The sequence below is a fragment of the Armigeres subalbatus genome, chromosome 2 (assembly GCF_024139115.2).
Source record: "Armigeres subalbatus isolate Guangzhou_Male chromosome 2, GZ_Asu_2, whole genome shotgun sequence".
In the NCBI taxonomy this organism is placed as follows: domain Eukaryota; kingdom Metazoa; phylum Arthropoda; class Insecta; order Diptera; family Culicidae; genus Armigeres; species Armigeres subalbatus.
Genome location: NC_085140.1, coordinates 146,860,157 through 146,876,504, shown reverse-complemented (window position 1 = coordinate 146,876,504; position 16,348 = coordinate 146,860,157). Strand labels below are relative to the sequence as shown.

Sequence of the window (16,348 nt, the reverse complement as noted above, 5' to 3'; positions counted from 1 at the left end):
TAAAATCACGGACGATTTCGTTCGCACGGGAGAGCTCGTTGATTGAGATTTATGAGTGATTTTACCAACACTGCTTATCAGTTATCGGAACGATATGGAAACACATATGTCCAATACGATAAAATGACAGAAGACATGCAAATCAGTCGTGAATGAAACTACACAGTACTATTGTTAGTTTTAATTTCTACTTAAATATTGCTTAAATCTAAGTTAAATCATAAATGTTAATAGAAATTGAATAAGTGAAAACGTTGATTAATCCTAACTAAAGTTAAACGGCAAGATAAATTAAACCTAAGTGGATAGTACGATTATTTAGAGCGAAGGTTAGTATATTACACATGAACAGTTCAATCACACCTTCACTGTATAATATTGCTAACATCAATATTCTATTAGTTGTCAGCCGATCACAAGGATATGTGTTAATATATCCAAAATCCTTCTTCATTATTACCACATCACTACCAATCAGACCGCAATTATTCGGATAACAAACACTAACCGTAAGATAATTGGATTAATAGCCTAAAGAAGAATATTTACTTGTAATATTATGGATAACAATTCTGTATTTTAGTTCTATTCTTTAGGATTTTTTTAACGTCTTCATCATCAGGAAATATACGTTTAAGAAATCGGAAATTTGTTTGTCTGTGCCCGTTGCAACGCAACACCAAGTATTAACATTTATTATGCTCAATAGAATATCTAAAAATGTACATAGTATGTTTAGCTAAATCAACATCATCATCCATGATGTGGAACAATCCAATTTAATTAGAAAGACAAATTGACTTATCTCTAGATATGCCATAAAAAAATCAGAATCTAAAACCAAACTTGAGGTCACGATCCTAACCCAAAAAACGAAAGATTATTTTTTTGTAGTCACCCAAACCGAATCATATTTAAGCAAGCACCGATTTTCACCCAACCAGTTGTTCCCTTTGATTATGATCCACCGACCCGTATCTAATTACTATGGCGAGCGGATCCTTCCCAGCCTGTTTTGGGCATTTCTTCTGGGTATTATAATTTTCCGGCAGGCGAGCCGTGCACCGTTAGATCGCTAGCGGCACAACAAGCGAAAATTATTTGAAGTTAATTTCCACCGGTTTTCTCTTGATATATCCGCCTATCTTTTCGTTGCAGATTTATAAACTCACCACAATTCAAAACCCTGGCACAAATACCCGATGGAGTATCGGCGTCTGGTTCCACGGCGGAAAGTCCTAGTAATTAGGGTGAGGCGGCGGCGATTCGGGCCACAGCTGACGGGCCCAGCTTGGGGGAGCAGTGGACAACGGACAGAAATGTAATTTATTTAAATCTAACGTTACGCGGTAATTAATTGACGGTATAGGATGGGTCACGACACAGCATCATGCATGGAAGCTCTAAAATCCGAAGTGAAATCAACATATTAACAAGCATTAATCGAAGTTTTAAACAATAAACACGAGGCGGAACTTGAATGCGATCATGAGAATAATGCGACCCATATAGATAACTATGGTTAGTTAATAAAAATTAAAGAACGCAGATAAAATTGTTGAAAAAAAAAAAGAAACAACAAAAAAGGCAAATAAATTAAAATTTTATATAAACATTATACAACATGACGAAAATGGATCGAAATAGTGTTCCCTCCGAGAGGTTAGGAGCCGTTAGGAGGGAGAATTACAGATATGATAAATGTAATTCACTGATCATTTTAGCATTATTGTAAATTATAGATGGACGTTGATAAAACAATTGAAAACACACATAATAAAATGAAATGAAATAACCCCAAGCAGAGAGCAGAGAGCATAAACGATGTAATCAATAGCCAAAAAAAAGAGAAGACAAATTATATATACATATACATAAATATAACAAGAGACGTTGACAGGATTTCAGTTTTATACTAAGAAACAAACGACAATGAAGCTAAGGGAAATTATTTCTCCTTACACCTTACCACTATTTACCTTGAAAGTTCTTATTTTCATTCATTTCGGGTTAAAGATTCAACTTTTTAGACTACAGAAAACTTATCACACGAAAAAGGAACACATCAGAACACTATGGAATCCACTCTCTCGAGTCATGCGCACCCACAGATTTAAAGAGCCATTATTTTCACCCGAACGAGATCGTCAGAGGAAATATCCATTATCAGGCGTTGTCGAACGTTAGAATGAACACTTTATGTGTAACGAGCAGCACAAATTTACACCTAAGACCTTATTAGATGAGAGTTTATCTAACTACCTATCGGAACCTTTAGCGGAAACAAATACAAATAGTGAAAGGGGGAAGAATCGCTTCGAAGCAGTCTGTGTTCTGTCGAAACCTTTAAGTATTACCGGCGGTTTTTTCCTCAAACTCCCTGTAGGCCTGGAAATGACCACACCGTTTATGGCGGCATAGATTTGCTGACTGTTGAAAGTTCTCTATTTTTGATACAAACTGTGAATTGTTACGTTCGTTTAGTTTTTATTCCAATGTTGATTAGCTCAATTTTCAAATCTATCTATACTTTTTTGTTATACTTAAATGAAGGCCTATTCGATTTTATAGAACGCGCTCTATTGTTAAATATATGAAACAAAAAAAAACAGAACATCAAACAGTCAAATATTCTAGTCAAAAATATCATTGGTGCGCAGTAGGAACAAGTATGTATTGTTTTAGGAATAACCGATTAGCAGACATCGTCCTGAAAACGAGGAAAATACAAGAAGGGAGAGAGAGAGAGAGGAACAAGTACGAAGTCGCCATTTAATTCCACTAGTTTATGGCAAGATTCCAGACCGAAACGTACACTAATATGAAGTTCGACAGAAAAGGATTCTGTCTTTAAATGTCTAATAAGTACTTCTCTCCGCTCTTTTTTATTGTATTTGCTGGTATTACATTAGCCAATTGCTCCCCAACGAAACCAACGAATAATACGTAAAAAGCATCCTTCATACCCGTAAGAGTGTAGCTCGGGTTCGAAATGTTCGTGTATCTCATATTTATGTGCAATCAACAATATTTATATTGATTTTTAACAGAAAGTTTCAGTCAAAAGTAGGATTTTTTTCATCCTTCCAAACATGCAAAATTCCTATGCGGATCATAAAAAAAATATTATTTATACCATTTCTTTGGACTACAGCAAAGTTTTTGCCGAAGATTTGACATCAGTATTCTTACTGAAAATAATGTTTATATTTTTTAAAACTATTTTTTTTTCAAATATTTCAACAATTTTATAAGACGAGTTAATACAATCCCATTGAATTCCACCACTTAATTGTATCATGACAGATACGTATTTCGACCTCAACAGTAAGGCCGTCTTCAGTGTCTCGAAGAAGACATTCCACTAAAAATAATTTTCTAACAATTTTATGTTGGTATAGACACATTTTGGAGCGAGTTGTTGGTAACATGTTGGATTAGACTTTCTTGAGCGAGAGACATCCAATGCGGATTTTCAAAATGTGTTACGAATATAACATAGAACACATAGAAAAAAGGTGCCGTGCCCATTCGCCAGTTTGGAAACGATCTCATCCCAAGTTTGACGCATTGTTGCTTTTTAACCCTCTAACGTCCAAGACCGCCTTCAAACGAGGTACTCAGATTACGAAAAGTTTTTGATGTCAACTTTCTACATCTCGATATTAAAGGGACCATCGATATAAGGAGAGATCGAGGAATGGAAGGTAAATAAAATGGGAACTAGATCGAAAAAAAGCTCGTTGCTATGAAAAACGACAAGAGAACAAATGTCATTTCTTGTTTTTATGTTTTTGTTATTACCCAAATGTGGTCTAGTAGTCTAAAAATTTGAAGAAAAAAAAGAAAGAAAATCCTAAACAAAATATGACCAGAACACATCGAGATATGGAGGATATCGAGATGTAGAAAGCAAAAGTGTATGTAGATTGAAGCGATCGAGAAAACCATATCGAGATATGGAACATCGAGATGTAGAGAGTCGACTGTATAAACTTCAATACATTGTTTAAACTTTTTTTTTGTCTTTATTATCGAGACTTTCAGCCCGAGGCAAACAACTTGTTTAAACTTAATTTCTAAACATTTATAAAAAAATATACTGAAAAATTAGTCATTTTGATGAGTCATTTATTTATCATTATTTGTAGTTCAGTATTTTCCTAAAAGTAAGTAAAAAGTATTTTCCATAACTAATGTTATTCAATAGAAGGTTATACTGCTGTCCCAAGCATAGTTGTCGCTTGTCGTTTTTAGTTGATGGCCTTCTTGCTACCCTGCTGGCCAACAAAATAATCCATCGATGGATTTTAGAACTAGAAAGGATTGCTGGCAAGCCTAGCCATGATGTCCGATATAGAAATAACCGCTAGCACAGTGGGATTGGCATTGTAAGAAAGCGACATGGGACAACTATGATTGATACGGCAGTATAGTGGTGAATGATATACTCTAAAATGTTTATCAAACTTCTTTCACAGAAAATGAAAAATAAACCCTGAAAATAAAAAAAATGCAATGAGTCTGCATTGAATGAGAATTTTCAATCTCTAAATATGTTGAACAATCTAAAATGATAAGAAGATCGAAAAACAAAATTTTAAAAATTCAAGATGAGGAATTGATTTAATCGAGAATTAAATCCATCATAGACGCCAGCCTTGGGCTAAAAGTCTCCTTTATAAAGATAAAAAAAAATAAAACTATTTAATTTCCTAAATCGTGCTCGAATCGATTTTAGAAAGCAAAATAGTGATTTTGAGTGAAAACAGAAATATGGGTTATAAAGGGTTCATTGGGATTCGCTTCAACCAAAGGAAACGAAGAAAAACTCCTTCAAATCGATTAATACAACTATTGATTGAGTGAAACACATTATTTACCAAATGTAAAAAAAGGCATTGGAAGTATCCGACAACCGCTTTATTAACTTCTTCTTCTTCTTCTTTTTCTGCTTCAATGGCTTTACATTCCGACTGGAACTGGCCTGCTTTTCAAATTAGTATTCTATTAGCATTTCCTCAGTTAATAATTGGAAGCTTTTCTAAGCCCACTTTTGCATGAGTGGGTATTAGGGTGGTTCAAAAAATCGATTTTGCTCCACAGAGCTCATCTGTTTTTTTTCCATGTTCTGAGTGTCCTCTGAAAATTTGAGCTCATTTGGATTAAAACTGATTTAGCACAAGCCTTTTCAAGTTTGCATGCAAATTAGTGTGGGGAAATTTATTTTTTCATTATACTGTTAATGACGCTTCCCCATCACGCGCAGGTTAAAAGAAAACCTACATAGCTAAAAGGAATACTCAACCACTATCACTCAGTGAAAACCGCATCTCAATTAATCGTTCCAATAATTAGTATGCGAATTTAATCTATACCGTGGTTTTCTGGAGCTAATTGCATAACTCATCAACAGGCAACATTGCTGCTCGTGACGCGAAAGATAGCACACACAAATTCAGGCTACTATGTTGCACTGCACATTTCAGTGATGCCCTCAAAGAAGTTTAATGATCATGACTAAAGATTCGCAACCTGTCTTAAAATCGATTACTAATTATTGGGACGATTAATCAACATGCGGTTTTCGTTGGGTGAAAGCTGTTGAGTATCCCTTTTAGCTATGTAGGTTTTCTTTTAACCTGCGCTTAATGGGGAAACGTCATTAACAGTATAATGAAAAAATAAATTTCCCCATACTAATTTGCATGCAAACTTTAAACGGCTTGTGCTAAATCAGTTTTAATCCAAATGAGCTCAAATTTTCAGAGGACACTCAGAACATGGAAAAGAATCAGATGAGCACTGTGGAGCAAAATCGATTTTTTGAACCACCCTAGTGGGTACCACCCTAGCTACACAATATAGCAAGTGCATTGCAATACATTATGTCCAGGGTGTCGAGAATGTTTCCAACTTAAAACATCGTACACCATACCGAGAATCGAACTCGCCATCTCCGGATTGGAAATCCTGCGCCTTTGCTCGCAAGGCTACTGTATACTTGTTTTATTACTTTTGCATTTATTTCGCAGGTTTAGGCGTGTTTAACACGTCACAGAGTCGAGATAATTTATGAAATTTTTAATCGTAATTTTTTAGTAAGGGGAGATGTGACTCGAGGTTAGAATTTACAATTTTCAACGAAAAATTAATTTAGAAAACAGGATTGAGGTAATTCAATTGATGATACGGGTAGTTGACATCATGCACGGTATGGTGTAGTGTCTTGCTCAACAAGAAAAAACTGAGAAAGAAAAAGTAGAAGTTTTACACTTTTATGCCAGACGAGTAAAGCATGGATGACCGACATTAGGGTGCCAATAGAATGTATGGAAAAAAATGTCATCGAATTAAAAAAAGACATTGCTCACAAGTTTCATTACCCCAAAATATGATTCCATGCAAAATTTGAGCTCAATCGGACATGCTTTAGGTTTTGAAATGTTTACCCATGAAATTTTTCCCAAGGAACCAAAGGAAAAGTCGAAAATCGAATTTTTGTTTTTGATGCCAAATGACTTAAAAATTCATGAACGTTGAGATCTGATGTCATTTAAAAAAAAAAGTTTTAAAAGAAATCGATTTTTTCTCTTTGAACATTTTTGGGACTTAGGATTTTTTTTAAGATAATGAAAATTTTGTTTGTTCATTGAATTTTAACACCGGACGATGCGCAAACGTTTTCGTGGCCAAAAATATCCCCTTATGCAAAATTTGAGCTAAATCGGACATCATTTAGGGGTGCTCAAAATTAATAAAAACTTTATTTTTTAGTATATGTGCCGGTTAGCGTGCCAATGAAAATGACATTTTCGTATTTCAAAACAAAACAAGATATTGCTCACAAGTTTCATTACTCCAAAATATGACTCCATGCAAAATTTGACCTCAATCAAACATGATTTAAGAGTGCCTAAAATTCATCAAAGTTTTGAAATTTTTACCCATGAAAATTTTCCCAAAAAACGCCTCTTACTTCCCTGAAGGGTTCACCTTGAGTCACAAGGACGTACAATATTTGCTCTCTGGAGGCGTCATTTTTATTTATGAGTAATAGCAAGCGACCCGATCGATTTAATAATTACTGGCTTCTCCCTAATATAGATTGATATCAACCAGATTTATTCTGTAGAGATATGCGTTTAGTGCAAGGATGTTATCGATCATTTAGTAATTTGCGTTCGATCCTTTAGTAGTTCGGCAATAACCCATTCCAGAAGCTGAATTTCAAAATGTGTTGTATGGTGGACTTCTAGTACGAAGGTTTTTATACAACTTTGCCTAATAGTTCGTTGTAAGAACTGAACTAATAACGGAGCTATAGCGCTAGTTACAGTTACTTAAACTAAATGATCGGAGTTTTCTTATCATTTAGTCTAAGTTACTAAAACTATAGCTATAACTCCGTTACTAGTGGAATTCAAACAACGAACCATTTGACAGAGTTGTAGAAAAACCTTCGCACTAGAAGTCCACCATACAACACATTTTGAAATTCAGCTTCTGGAATGAGTTATTGATAAACTACTAAATGATCGAACGCAAATTACTAAATGATCGATAACATCCTTGGTTTAGTGCATTGTGATTAGACTTATGTCTCAACGTCATGCGACTCATTGCCGTACATTGAGCAGTGGGATGTAACAAATACAAAGGTAATTGATAGCAGAGAAAAAACTCGACTGGTTAGGGAAATAGCTTACAGTAGGCTGGTTTATTATCTTTTTAAGAACGCAACGCAACGCTTACTTTGCTAACATCCCCCTTAAGCGTAAAGTTATATAACAACTAGCTTCTTCCTATCTTCGGTATGCTTCGGACCAGATAACGATTTTGTTAGAATGTCCGCCGCTTGAAGTTCAGATGCTACGAAGACCAACTTGATGGTTTTGTCTTCGACTTGCTCCCGTACGTAGTGATGACTTATGTCGATATGCTTGCTACGTGCCAGGTTGATGGCACTCTTGTTATCGCAATGGATCACCAAAGCACCGTTCGTCCCGTGTAGCTCACGCAGGAAGCTTCTCCACCACATGGCCTTTTGAGTCGCCGTTGACAGAGCCATGTACTCCGCTTCGGTTGTCGAAAGTGCAACGGTAGATTGCCTCTTCGAATTCCAGCTGACAACGCCACCACTCTCCAGGAACGCATACCCGCTTACGGATCGTTGTGTATCGGGATCGTTGCCCCAATCTGCATCGCTGTAGCCATGGAAACTCGTCTCTCCGGTCCGTGTGTACGTAAGCTTTTCGTGCTTCGTACCTCTCAAGTACCGAAGTATCCTCTTCGCCGCTGTCCAATGCGCCGGTCCAGGGTTGCTGCAAAAGCTGCTGACCAGACTTACCGCATGGCTGACGTCCGGCCTGGTACACTGCGCAACGAACTGCAATCCTCCTACAAGTTCTCTGTACGGAATGTTCTTCATATTCTCCTTCTCTTCTTCAGTTACAGGGCACATTTCCTTGGTGAGCCGCTGATTCACGTCGAGGGGAGTTCGTGAGTTTGTGCAGCATTGCAGTCGACCATATTAAACTTCGCCATCAACTTGTCGATGTACTGTTCCTGGTCGATTTCCACAACGCCTTCCGATCGCCTAGCTGTGATATACTTGCCTCCGACTGAGCGCTCCCAGTCACTGTGCTCAGAAATCTGTTGCAGACGAACATCTTCTTCTTTGGAATGTGACGGGAGCGCGATGCTGTTTCCAGGTGAGTTGCGTCGTCCCGTTTGGCTGCCACAATCCTGTGAAGAAACAAGCATCTGAGGAAGGACACTGTATGTGACCCTAAAATCAGAATACTTGCCTGGTAGTTGGCGCTCCCTCTCGCTGCGCCTCGGAGTAGGATGATCACTGTCTCGAATAAGTTGCGGAGGGAGTGCGGACGGTTGAACTGCCTGTAGCCCTTGCTGGTCGGCCTCTTGTTCTTCCTCTGCTTCCGGTTCCAACTCCGCGTTCGGAATATCGTCATCCTTCAGATCAACTGCAACTGGCTCGTCCTCTTTGTTGCTGATAACATCCACACCGATGTCTTGGCTGTGCTCTTCTTCAACTTCTTGGTTGTGGTAGAATTCCTACAGTACGATGATGTCCCGACTAACGAAAACCGTTCCTGTTGATGGGTTGAAAACTCTGTACCCCTTGGTACAATCCGGATAGCCAACCAAAATGCATGGAATGGACTTCACGTCCCACTTCTTCCTTTTGTCCTTCGGTACATACGCCATCTCATTGGAACCAAACACTCGGAGATGAGAGAGGTCTGGCTTCTTACCGGAAAACATTTCCAGCGGTGTTGCTGGATTGCCCTTCGTCGGAGATCGGTTCGCTAGGTACACTGCCGTGGATGCAGCTTCTGCCCAGAAACGTTTATCGAGCCCCGAATCCGCCAACAAACAACGTGCTTTCTCCTCAATCGTCCGGTTCATCCTCTCCGAAGATCCGTTCTGTTGCGGGTTGTACGGTACCGTCCTCTCGTGCTGTATTCCGCTCTTCTTCAGGAATGTTTGAAACTGCTTACCCAAATACTCCTGTCCATTGTCGGTTCGCAAACATTTGATCTTCTTCCCCGTCTGGTTTCAACGTAGGCCTTGAACTCTTCAAACGCACTAAATTTGTCTGAGACAGTTGAAAACATTCCACTAAAAGAGCTTAAATAATTTTTCTGAAGCAAAAAAAGATTTTGCGTCTATTATCCGACGTTTAGGTGTTTATTACACCTTCTTCAGGGGTTTAGAGACTGCATATTGTTGTACTTATGTGTGTCAAGTCCGACATATTGCTGTCTTAAAGTTTTAATAATGGCGTCCAACTACGGTGCATGTGTTTAAAATTTTGTGCACTCCACTCTTATTGAAATATTTCTACGAAAAGTTTTGCTGCTGTGGCAATATTCTATCGCCCGAGCACTTCTGTTTAGAAGTCGTTATGCACCAACAAAACGCATCCTCTAAATCCCTGAAGAAGGTGTAATAAACACCGAAACGTCGAATAGTAGACGCGAAACCTGTTTTAGCAGATACCGTTTTAGTAAGATACGTACTTAATTGGTTTCATCGACCGGAGTACCTCGGTAGAACTAAGACTGTCCGGAAAGATGAAATAATGGTCTTCGGACTGAGAGGAAATTTTCCTCAAAGTCATCTTCTGCCAAAAAGAAAACTCCATTGTGATCCGCATAACCACGGTGTGTTGGAAAACCTAACATTTTGAGCGGCCGCTTTCGAAATAGCTTCAACCGCCAATTATGCTGGGATGCTCTTGAAGGGGCCATATTAAGCCTTATTTTGTGCAGTAATGTTTTGGAGACGAACGATGACTGTTGGAGGCTCGGGTTGATCTTCACTAATCATAGTGGTGGCTCTATAACGATGTATTAGGGATTGATCCAAATCTGTTGGATCAGGAACATATATTCTAATAAGGGAAACGGAGCTCAGGTATCGATCCCCTAGGCAGATGTGGCTTGCTAGCCACGAGATTGTCGACGTTTACCCTAAATGGGGATAGGAAAATACTTATTCTGATTTATTGTAAACGGTGGGTCGTGCATGCGTTTAGTAGACAGCTGCTTTCGAGGTAGAGCAGTTCAGTTTATTTCTAACGACACAGAAGATGATATACGTAGTTAAGGTTAGCGACGGGTAAACACTGCATAATGTCAAAGTGCATCTTGAATGAGAAGAATATAAATCATCGACACTGATATGCGATAAGATTCGTCTTTGGTACGGAACGTGACTTCTCTTATGTTCCCGCCAGTGCCTGGATAAATCTGCATGACTCGTCCCAACTTCCATTTCAGCGGTGTCTATCTGTTACGACTCTGTAGACTTTGTAAATAATCCGTGATAACGAGCAGTCATTGGATGAGTTAACACTTCCAGTCAAAAGTCTCGAATTAAGTTAAGTTTCAATCTGGGCAACAAAAGTACGCTTTTTAACACACACTTTTATACACGTTCTTGCAGGCCAGGCATAGAAACAGGCAAAGGTAGCCCTTGACCAGTGCACCTTCCCGAGTTGCCAATTGTAGCTCGAATAGATCGCAATAATCCACACCGACCTGAAGCAGCTAACACATTCCTTCAGCTATCATCAACTATAGGGTCCTCCATGCAGTAGTCGTTGATGATAATCAATCAGAAAGAGGTTAGTTACGACGGCACAACATATAACATCGATCATGATAGGGTGAAGATTGTGTAGTTTCGAAGTCGATCTTACAGCATTTTTGGCTTTACAACATCCGACAATTCCAAGGAAAAGAATTATGATTGGGCAAGCCTAATCAAAGCTCAGCGTTTAGTGATCCTGTTATCCTTTGTTTGTTTGTTTGTTTGTTTATTATTGTCCAGTAGTGTAAGATATAAAACTTTTTAAAATGACTACCTCCGCTTTTGAAAAGATACAAAAGCTGTCTAAAATTATTGTCTTTAACTAGTGTACTACTTATTAAATAAATTTAATTAGGACGGTTCCAAAACTTCATGCAGCCACTCTTGAAACTTGCTTCCGGCGAAGAACGTTTTACATCGGGCGGTAACGAATTCCAGTTTACCACACCTCTAGCGAACAGCGACCTAGCGTAGAATAACGTATTGTTAGCTGGAACTACAAGATTCTGCAAACGTCGTCCTTGGGACTGAATAAGTTTCCTATACAGTATCGTAGGAGTTTGAGTTGTCACCAGGCTTCTCAGAAAAATGCAGGAGCGATGCGCATAGAAGTATTGTATAGGGCATCCAATAAGGTTACGCCGAACATAAAATGCGGCAGGATCAGGGATTTGTAGAGCTTCATCTTCATAGACGACGATGCAGTGGAGGTACAGCAATACAGCGAGCGCAGGCTGGCATAAATCTTGCCACATTGCTGAGTAATTAGTCCATCCCACTGCAGATCACTTTGAAAAACGAATCCGAGGTTGTTTGCTTTATCTGACCAATCGATGATCTGACCATCCATTACGATTCCAGGAACGGGTAGAGTAAATCCATCAGCAATACGACGACGGCTTGTGACGTACAAAGCTTTACTCTTAGCTGGGTTTACTCGAAGATTGTTTCGCCGTGACTAGTCTGCCACATGTACAAGGTCCTCATTCACCATTCTGACAAGTTCTCGTGCGCAAGGGCAAAGCCGAGTAATGTAAAGCTCAACATCATCAGCAAAAATTGGAATTGAGCAATACTTAAGTACTGTTGGTAGATCGTTGATGTGACAGCTGAAGAGTAGTGGACCAAGGACTGAGCCTTGCGGTACACCAGACGGAACCTCAACGCTGCAAGAGCAACAATCCCCGCAGAAAACAGTTTGTTTTCTGCCATACAGATATGACCCCATAAGGTTCACGGCATCAGGGGAGAAGTTGAACTGAGTTTGAAGTTTATCCAATAGCTTGTTGTGAGGGATGGTATCAAAAGCCTTGGAGAAGTCCAATAGCAGCAGTATACCAGAACCTCTTTTATCGACGATGGTTCCCAAGTCGTCGTACACTCGAAGAATTGCGGGTTTGATACTTTGCCCGCCGCGGAATCCGGCCTGGAAATCTGACAAAAGCTTGTTGTCTTTGATGTAATCTGTCATTTGTTGTTTAACAAGCTTCTCAAAATCCTTCGACAAAGCGCAAAGTATACTAATTGGACGGAGATTGGTGATGCAGTTCATAAACGGTTTTTTCTTCAGTGGCAGACCCTTCGAATGCTTCCAGCTATCCGGGAATGTAGAAGGCTGAATGATTAAGTTGAACAAATGCGCTATTTGTTGGACAACCAGCGGAAGAATGATCTTAACGAAGATTATTGGAAACTCATCACGCCCCGTTACATTTTATTTTATATCACAAATAGCGTTGACAACTTCCCAAACTTCCACAGACCGAAAAGAAAAGCTGTATGGTGAGGGTGGCGATGGCAGCACGGGTCTTGTCCCACGTGAATTCGTAAAATTCTCTACAAATGTACGATTCACCTCATCCGGATGGAAACCACACGGCTGCGATGCTTTATTCTTGCCGACACCAAGGCTCTTTATGCCAGAGAGTTCTAGGCGGAGTTCTGCTGTCTAGAAAGCGGTTCAGGTACTGTTGCTTGGCTTGAGCAATTTTTGCATGAGAATGATTCCTCATTCTCTTGTACCGCTGTCGTTTCTCATCTTTTAAGTGTGCTGATGCTTGCAATCTGTCTTTGTAAGCTAGGTCCCGTTCTAGAAGGATCATACGTAAACTATCAGAAAACCAGAGGTTGTCCCGACGACGCCTGCTACCGACACGAAGGGGATACACGTGTCATGCACCGCTTTCACGTGATCATTGAAGAAATCTACGGCATTATTTGCATTCGCAATATTGTAGAACAGGTTCCAGTGCATAGCATATCAGTGCTGAAATCCCCTACCAGGAAAATGTTTTCGTAGCGAACAGCAAACTAGGCTAATTTTTCTACATTTGGCTATTCTCATGGTGACCATTCAATGAGAATCATCGTATCCAAAGCGGTTAGTCGAACAAGGCTCATCAGAGAGAAAAATGAAGCTTGGAATATTGCTTGGACTGGAATTGTTGCTTGGAGACGAACATATCTTTAGGCAAATTACTAATATCCTTTCTTAGGCAATTAGATCCATCCCGTCATAACAAGTTATTGTACATGTCATCTACACAAAAGCATTTTTTACGACTGCTGCAGCAACATGCCACACCCTCGCCTCGTCCGCGCTCTTGCTCAAGAATCTGGTAGCAAGATGAAGCGCAGATGAAATGCCGAGGGTGACAATGCTGATTTTATAGGCCCTCACAGGCTGCTGACTTGAATCTCTCCATGCCATTGACTGAAAATGCAGGCCTTGGAAAATTTGTGAAACGTTCCGTTTCTAATCCACAGTAAGAGTTTAGTTTCGGCTTTCCACGGCGAAGTACTATTCCAAACCAGTTACTTTATTATCCTGCTAAATATAAGCCGGCCAGAAACAATTCATGAAGCTTAGCGCCAATTATTCTCTGCGCCAGAACAACCACACATTAATGGTCTATTGCATTCTGTCGAACCCAATGGACGCGCACTAAATCGAACAATTGATCTTCAACAAATCCGGATCGCCGGGTCAAATTGTGAGATACTTCCGGGTCGAACTTCAGCGAAAGCAGTCATACATCGACTCATCGTAGAAACTGAGCCAGAACGGCACCACATTGGTACTCCACGAGGGAGGGCCGTTTGACCGAAAATCATTCGTACGAAAGCCATTAGGGTGAAAACCGTTAGGCAAAAACCACACCAGTAGCTTCGCATTGGTCGATGGTTTTTCGTTTAATGGCTTGACTCAACTCAATGGAGTTCCTAACAGAAATGGTCGGTTTCTGGATCTCGTCCTCGTCAACGATGCAGCTAAATCTACTAGCACCGTTTCCGAAGCCATCGAACCCCTCATCTCCCTGGATGCTGACCATCCCGCTCTGGACATAGTCGTCAACCTTCCGGGCCTGTTTACGTTCGACGATGCTTCTGACGTTCACCAAATGTACGACTACCGCCGAGCTGATTATGATAGTATTTGTGATGCTTCTTCTTCTTATTGGCATTACATCCCCAGACTGGGACAGAGCCGCCTCGCAACTTAGTGTTCATTAAGCACTTCCACAGTTATTAACTGCGAGGTTTCTAAGCCAGGTTATCGTATATCATGAGGCTAACACGATGATACTTTTATGCCCAGGGAAGTTGAGACAATTTCCAATCCGAAAATTGCCTGGACCGGCACCGGGAATCGAACCCAGCCACCATCAGCGTGGTCTTGCTTTGTAGCCGCGAGTCTTACCGCACGGCTAAGAAGGAGGGTGATGCTATCTCATGTATTGGCTGGTCACCCATCGAGCTTGACCTCTGTGTAGATGATGCTGTTAATTATTTCTCTCGCCAAATTCGTCGTATAATTGCGGAACACGTCGCCCTGTGTCGAAGCCTAAGCCTCCCTGGTCGAACAGTCGTCTGCGTCGGCTAAAGCGAAGTAGGACAAAAGCATTGCGACAGTAATGCAAGAATCGCACGCTGATTACGAAGCAGGAGTTCAACCGTTCCAGTACTGCATATCGTGTATACAATCGATTCCTTTATCGTCGTTACGTGCTTCGAACGCAAAAATCACACCGTAGAAATCCCAAAAGTTTTTGCTCGTTTGTTAACTCCAAACGAAAGGAAGTAGGTCTGTCTTCGTGCTTGCATCTGGGAGAAGAAACCGCCAGGTCAGAGCTGGAAAAGTGTAATTTGTTCGTTCGACATTTCCTAAGTACCTTCAATGCCACCAGGGCAGCCGCCGATCAAATAGCTAGAAATGTTTTAGATTTACATGCGTTTATAATCGATGAGCAAACCATTCTGTCAGCCATCAGAAAATTGAAAAGCTCGTACACTGCCGGCCCGGATGGTATTCTGTCTTCCGGTGGTCAAGTTGATGCAGCTTATACGGATTTGAAAGCAGGGTTCGACCGCGTCGACCATGGAATATTGCTTGCAAAGTTAGAACAACTTGGAGTTAGTTGCCATCTTGTGTGCTGGTTCAAATCATATCTGTCAAACCGTTTGCTTTCTGTGATCTTCGCAGTCAGAATACTTCTTCAATACTTCTGGTGTACCACAAGGAAGTAATCTGGGGCCTCTCTTGTTCACGCTGTTTATCAACGAACTCTCCCGACTGCTACCTCCTGGTTGTCGTTTGTTTTATGCGGATGATGTTAAAATGTTTATGATTATCAACAGCATCGAAGTTTGTGAAGAACTGCACTCGCGTGTGGATAGAATGACGAACTGGTGTTCTGCTAATCTCCTGACGCTCAGTATTCAAAAATGTAATGCTATTTCCTTTTATCGGAAACACAAGCCGATAGTTTTTGATTATTGTATCTCTGGTAGGGACACGGCAGGTATTTTCGTCTGTTCGTCATAGTCTCGAAAACCAATAAAAGAGACGCTTTTTTGTAAAACTCATACGTACCAAATCGTAAGCTCAGGAGAAACGTTCTGCTATAGTGGAGTTCTAGCAAATGTACGTTGCTTTTGTTGGTTTTAGCCCCTACGACGACGGACGGAAATACCTGCCGTGTCCCTACTACCCTTGTGAGAGTGAATAAGATTAAGGATTTAGGAGTCACACTGGATCAAGACATGACATTCAAGCCGCACTATAACGACATCATCGCAAAAGCTAATCGGCAACTCGGATTCATTTTCAAACTATCTGACGACTTCCGGGACCCTCATCGCCTAAAATCTCTGTATTGCTCTTTAGTTCGGTCTATCCTTGAATTTTGTGCTGTAGTTTGGAGCCCTTATCATAGCGTCTGGATCT

At 40.2% G+C, this 16,348-nt stretch overlaps 1 protein-coding gene across 3 annotated transcripts in view; it reads left to right on the top strand.

Moving 5' to 3' along the window:
- LOC134215247 (regulator of G-protein signaling 17) overlaps window positions 1-3,622 on the top strand; it is a 106,070-nt gene extending 102,448 nt beyond the window's left edge. For all 3 annotated transcript variants that reach the window (XM_062694467.1, XM_062694466.1, XM_062694468.1), the window contains exon 6: window positions 1,159-3,622. In XM_062694467.1, the coding sequence (XP_062550451.1) occupies window positions 1,159-1,249 (91 nt within the window). In that variant the 3' untranslated portion in view covers window positions 1,250-3,622. The remainder of the gene's footprint in view (window positions 1-1,158) is intronic.
- The last annotated feature ends 12,726 nt before the right edge of the window (window positions 3,623-16,348 follow it).